The sequence below is a fragment of the Octodon degus genome, unplaced genomic scaffold (assembly GCF_000260255.1).
Source record: "Octodon degus isolate 3935 unplaced genomic scaffold, OctDeg1.0 scaffold00104, whole genome shotgun sequence".
NCBI lineage: Eukaryota > Metazoa > Chordata > Mammalia > Rodentia > Octodontidae > Octodon > Octodon degus.
The window spans coordinates 1,764,225-1,770,374 of record NW_004524680.1 but is presented as its reverse complement, the minus strand read 5'-3'; the positions used below and the strand labels follow the sequence as shown (position 1 = coordinate 1,770,374).

The 6,150-nt window shown below is 46.8% G+C and overlaps 1 protein-coding gene across 1 annotated transcript in view; it reads left to right on the top strand.

The window, feature by feature from the left end:
- The first annotated feature begins 5,528 nt into the window (after positions 1-5,528).
- Wnt5b (Wnt family member 5B) overlaps positions 5,529-6,150 on the top strand; it is a 15,327-nt gene continuing 14,705 nt past the window's right edge. Inside the window, exon 1 of the mRNA XM_004638854.2 lies at positions 5,529-5,608. Coding sequence (XP_004638911.2) covers positions 5,543-5,608 — 66 coding nt within the window. The 5' untranslated portion in view covers positions 5,529-5,542. The remainder of the gene's footprint in view (positions 5,609-6,150) is intronic.

The following is a 6,150-nucleotide window of genomic DNA, read 5'->3' as shown; positions in this document are numbered from 1 at the left end:
AAAAAAAAAAAAAAAAAAAGTAAATCAGGGGCTGGGGAGATGGCTCAGTAGAATAAGTGCTTCCCTCGCCAGCGCAAGGGCCTGAGTTCAATCCCCAGTTCCACCAAAAGAAAAAAAAATAAGATTCTAAGAAGTGAAGCCATGGGGCTGGGGAGATAGCTCAGTGGAATAAATGCTTCCCTGGCAAGCGCAGGACCTGAGTTCAATCCCCAGTTCCACGAAAAGTTATGTTGAGCTGTAGGGAACTCAGGTCAACAACTTCTGACATTGACTCCAATACTGGTTTTTTTTCGTTTGTTTGTTTTTTTAGGTTTTTTTTTTTTTTTTTTTTTTTTTTTTGTGTGCAAAAGCTTTTTAATAAGATGAGATCAGAGCTGTTGGTTCTTTGCGATATTTACTGTAGCTTTTGGACCCTGTTGAAACTTTGCAAGTTTCTTTTTATTTATTTATTTATTTTTTGGTGGAACCGGGAATTGAACTCAGGCCTCTGAACTTGCCAGGCAAGCACTTATTCTACTGAGCTATTTCCCTGGCCCCAATATTTAAATGACAGAACTAAACAAAAAAAGGGGATACAGATGAATGACCATTTTGTATCTGTGTATTCAAAATGGTTAGGATAGACATATAGCTACATTCTCTTAATTCAATGAATAGAGGGATTTGTTCTAATAGTGTTTGTAAATAGGATATCATGTCTGCATCTTATACAACAAATAACCACCAAGGCAGTATGCAATGATTAATTATTGAAACTGTCCTACCAATTTGATTTGAAACTGTCTCATTGCTATTTGTTTCTCAATAAAATTATGAAAAAAAACCCCAACTATTTTAGCTCTCTTGCACGTGCACACACGTATGTATTTTCCCTTCTTTCTTTTTTCCTCTCTCTCTCATCCCAGTTGTTCTTTCCTTTGGAGCAGTTTCTTTCCCTTTCACAATACCTATTGTACCTTTTCAATTTTGTTTACTCTTTCAAGTTCTTATACAGTGAAACAGTATGATGTTTACAAATGTAGGTCTGGTTTATTTCCCATATGCATATGGTCTTGAGTTGTATCCATTTACCCAAAAAAGCCTTGAGTTTATCTTTCTTTATAGCTAAATAATACTCTATTGTATAAAAATGCCACCTCTTTTTTATCCATTCCTTAGTTGATGGGCATTTGGGTTGTTTCCAAGATTTAGCTATGACAAATTGTGCTGCAGTAAACATGAGTGTACATATGTCACTGTGATATGATGTTTTCAACTTTTCTGGAAAAATACCCTGAAGCAGGGCTGGGGAGATGGCTCAGTAGAATAAGTGCTTCCCTGGCAAGCCCAAGGGCCTGAGTTCAATTCCCAGTTCAAGGAAAAAAAAAAAAAAGAAAAAAAGAAAAATACCCCAAAGAAGATGAACTGGGGGCTGGTGAGATGGCTCAGTGGTCTAAAGCACCTACTTAGAACAGGCTTAGCAAAGCACAGGGACCGTGGTTCAATCCCCCAGCACCACATGCCAGCCAGTCCCGCCCCCTGGTGGGCTGAGCTGGCCACACACACACACACACACACACACTAAATAAAATAAAATAAACTTTAAATAATTAAAAAAAAAGAAGAAGAAGATGAACTGGGTCTAATTGGCTCTCTAATTCTAGTTTTTTGAAGAATCTCCACACTGATTTCCACAGTGGATGTACCAGTCTGCCTGCCCACCAACGGTGGAGAAGGGTTTCTTTTTCCCCACAGCCTCTCCAGCATTTGTTATTGGCTGGCTTCTTCTTCTTTTTTTTTTTTTTTTTTTTTTTGCGGAACTGGGGCTTGAACTCAGGCCCTTGCGCTTGCCAGGGAAGCGCTTATTCCACTGAGCCATCTCCCTGGCCCTGGCTGACTTCTTGATGACAGCCATTCTTTCTGGGATGAGATAGAATCTCAGTGTTGTTTCAGTTTGCATTTCTCAAGTGACCAATGATGTTGAACATTTTAATTCCCTGTAAATTCTATATAGAGGTACTTTGTCTGGGGGAGAGCTAGCTAAAAAATCTTTTCCCAACTTGTGGTAAACCTCTAAGTCTTTGACCCCACTATTGCAGTGTTACGCACCCAAAATAAAGGCATATTATTCGTTATGGGACTTGTCCTAGTAATTGTTACTGAATAAGCCATGGGAGTTCAGTATTAGATTTTGAAGTAAAGTTCATGAACAGGAGTGATTCTCATCACGGTGGACATGGTCGAAGCTCTACATTTTTGCAGGCTCTCTCCCCTTCCCTCCTGAAACACTTGGAAATTTTATGTCTTTAACCAAACCACATCACTACATGAAATCTTTCCTGTACTGTTCCTTCTGTGTAAAAACCACACATCTTAAGGCCCTGTTCATTTCCCGGCTACACCTGCCCCTTGGACCCTTCTGGCCCATCGTAGGTCCTGACTCTCAGGGTGGGCTTTCCCCTGCTAAGGCATCTCTGCATTATCTGATAAAGCAGTTAGTGCTTTACTCTTAGAAACTACATATTACTCAAGGCTTTGAGGAAAGGGCAAAGACAAAGCTGAGACCTGGAATCTCCATTAGTAGTATCTACTATCCATTAGTAGTAGATCCCCAAATAAAGGGACACACCCTAGAAGCAGCTCTCCCTGGTGAATGGGCAGGCCTATGGAAGCCAAAAGGGCTTTCTGTCTCCACGAACGTCTGGCCTTCACAGCTGCTTCCTATTTTCTTGAGAGCCAAAAGAGGGCTATCTCTTTTTCCAGTCAACAAATATTTACCTAGCATGCACTAAATTGGGCACTCTTCTAAACACTGGGGAGAAAATGGTGAACAAAACCATTTCCAGAGCCTTTGAAGGAAGGCAGAACACAACTAGATCAGCATGCCAAATGATTCCATATAAATACGATTTTATGCTGTCAAAGTAGAATCTTCTCTTGCTGAGGACGCGATCCTTTAGTCAGCTTTATTGTTAAGACTGATGTAAACCCTCTTTCCACTTTTACCTAAGCCATACATTGCCTTATGTAACCGCTCTGCCCTTCCCCTCTGTCTCTATCCTTGCTCTGTCCCTGAAGGATGTGGCCCCCTAAGGGAATGAAAATTGGGAACAGAATGCTGGCAGAAAAAGGAAGGGAACCTGTTTTTCAAATATGCACCCCTTTGGTTGCTGTGGTAAAATGGGGGACAGAGTGGTCTCAGGGACCTTAGGCCTACCGCAGAGAGGACTTGGAGGGGTAGGTGGGTTATAAACCTTTATGTCCCCTCCGCATGTGCAGCGATTTGGAGAAGGGCAAAGTAGGCAGGGAGTTCCGAGACATTCTTCCTCAGAGACTCCTTTTTTTTGTTTGTTTGTTTGTTTGTTTGTTTTTATGTTTATTTATTGTGTGTGTGTGTGTGTGTGTGTGTGTGTGTGACCAGCTCAGCCCACCTGGGGGCGGGGCTGGCTGGCATGTGGTGCTGGGGGATCGAACCGTGGTCCCTGTGCTTTGCCAAGCTTATTCTAAGTAGGTGCTTTAGACCACTGAGCCATCTCTCCAGCCCCTTTTGGGTTTTTTTGTTTGTTTGTTTGTTTGTTCCTCAGAGACTCCTAATAATGTAGATCATTGCCACTTCTCTTTCTCTTTTTTTCTTGTGTACTAAGGAGGGAATCCAGGGCCTTATACATAGTAGACAAGGCCATGCCCCAGGCTCAGTGGGCTCCACCACTATCCCTGGGCTGCACCCCAGCACTCAGCTTGTATTTGAACTTCACGAATGAGCAGACGAAGAAGTGGGACTGAATAGACATCCAAGCTGCCATTCTGGCGCCTTGGAAGTCCTGATGGAGAATTTTGCCCCCCAACCCCCCCCCCCCCCCCCAGTTACAACTAAAGAACGAAGGCTTGGGTGAGGAGTGAATCTTCGTGTGAGAGGCCTTGGGTTCAACTTCCAGGACTCATCTCCCCTAAAACTAGAGCCTGTGTCCCACGCACTCAAGTACTAAGTTTCTGAGTTCAATCCCTGGTTCTGCAAAAAAAAAAAAAAGTACTGAGTTTGTTGTGTTTGAAATGATGTGTGCCTCCTTAGAAGGGGTGAGCCCCGAGGGAATTTAGTTATGACAAAAGCAGCAGAATGAATTGGACTTCCCTTCGGTTGGGGTATTCACCAGTTCCTTCTTAAAGGGGTTGCGTCATGCTGTAAATCCCAGCAGTGAACCACACACCAGACTTTCCCCACGTCCTGAGCAGTAAGTCCCAGTTTTCAGTCCCCACACAGCTTCTGGCTGGAGGTAGACATTTGCCTTCTGCCTATGCTAAGGAAACCACTCAGCAACACTTAACCTTTCTAAGCTGTCCTCTCCCCTCCCATTCCCATGGGAGAAGGTGACCGGGCTGCCAAGCCTCATTTCCGGGACCACGCTGAACAGTCCACATCTTGCCATGAGTGCGGAGAGAGGTCTGGGGGCCCTGGGAGTTTGTGTGTTCAACTGCAGGTCCCGCACATCTGAAAGAGCAAAAAGCCATCATGTAGGGTAGACCCCTCCTTATTGTAATTTCTTAAAATAGAATCTTTCACAGGCTGAGAGGTTGATAAAGTTCACAGGGTAGTGGGAATAGCTGACTGGAGCGATGCTGTTTGTAAGGCAGGGATGGGTGGGATTTGCAGCTCTTGGGAGGTCTAGCAGGCCCCCTCTCCGTGGGGCCATTAAAGCCACAGGGGCTATTAGCAGGCACTGGCTATCCCGGGCTCGAGAGAGGAGACCCTAAGGTGTCCTTCGTTGACTGTAGGATTTGCAGGGCCAGAAAGGTTTCACTGGAACCTATTGCAAGGGTGTGACAGAGGTGAGAGACGTGGTGCTAGGGAAACCCCTGAGATAGGATGTGTCACCAGTTGGAAGAAACAGTTATCTGGTAGCAGCAATGTGTGAGGATAGATGTTGGATGGAGAGCAGGAGTTGGGGTAGAGGGGCCTGGTGGTGGGGATGCGCGTGAGGCTGCAGGAAAGAAGAGGGTCAGAAAGGCAGGAGGGCATAATCCCAGGGAAGGACTGGGAGGTGGAGTTGGGGATGTTTGGACAAGGAGCTCTTTGAAGCTTTTCTCTCGTCCTCCCTACCCTGGACCTGGTCCCCTCCCCTCCATAAAGCCATTAGCTTCTGGTGCCAGCCCTATCTCTGCTCCATCTCTCTCGGGTCGGTTCCAGTCGGTGCATTCACAGACCTCCAGCCCTGAGGGATGAGGTGGGGATTTATGGGGGGCTGAGGGGGAGGGGGGAGGGGGCACCATTTAGAGGAGGCGGGAGAAGTCTGTTAGGAAAGTAGGGTGCGGGGAACTGTTAGTCAGCCCCGCTAGAGGCGGGTCGTTTCCAAGCAGCTCTGCATGACAAAGGGGAAGGAGCCGAGGCTGCTCTTTGATGTGTCCCCTGCCGCCCCACACACCTGCCTGTGGGTGCCCCGGCCCCAGCTGAGACCTCAGAAAGAAACCTAAAGGGGGTGGGGAAAACAGTGTGTCCCAGCTCTCCTGGATCTTGTTCAAGTCACCTTCCTTTCTTGGTGGCCCCAGGACAAAAATATTTCATAGGCTGATGACGCCAAGCACCTGCCGCCCCCTCCCGGAGAGCCTGGAGACCCCGAACCACAGGACCAGCATGGTGAGGAGGGGTGGGGGCGGCGTGGAGCACCGCACGTGCTGTGTTGTGTGTACTGTGTTGGAGCGCTAACGGGTCCTGGGACACGACTGGAGATGTGGGGCCCCACCCCGCAGGGAGGTGAAGGGAGAACGGAAGTGGGAGGCTGGAGGGAGCCGGGCATTTGACCCACTCATTAGCAGCATGGATCTTCCCGAGGGCTCCATGAAAGGTGCGCTTTGGGGATATAATGTGAGCTACGAAACGCAGAAGGCAAAGATATGGGGCGCTGTGGTGGCTGGGGAGAGAGGTCGTGGCTTGTAGAAGACGCATCCTCAGAAGAGGTTCCGTGCAGCCCCTCCGAGGCCACCTAGGAGTGCAGCGGAGAGAACGGGCCACCTAGGAAGGCAAGGCCTTGGCCACCAAAGCTTTCGGACGCAGAGTGCACAGTTCACTGTATGGCTTTTGTATTTTTGGAGACGTTACCTTTAGAAAGTGAGAAATCTTCATTTGTATCCCTACCGTTATTCCTTAATAATCAGGTTGGGATTTGAGAAACCTGTTTA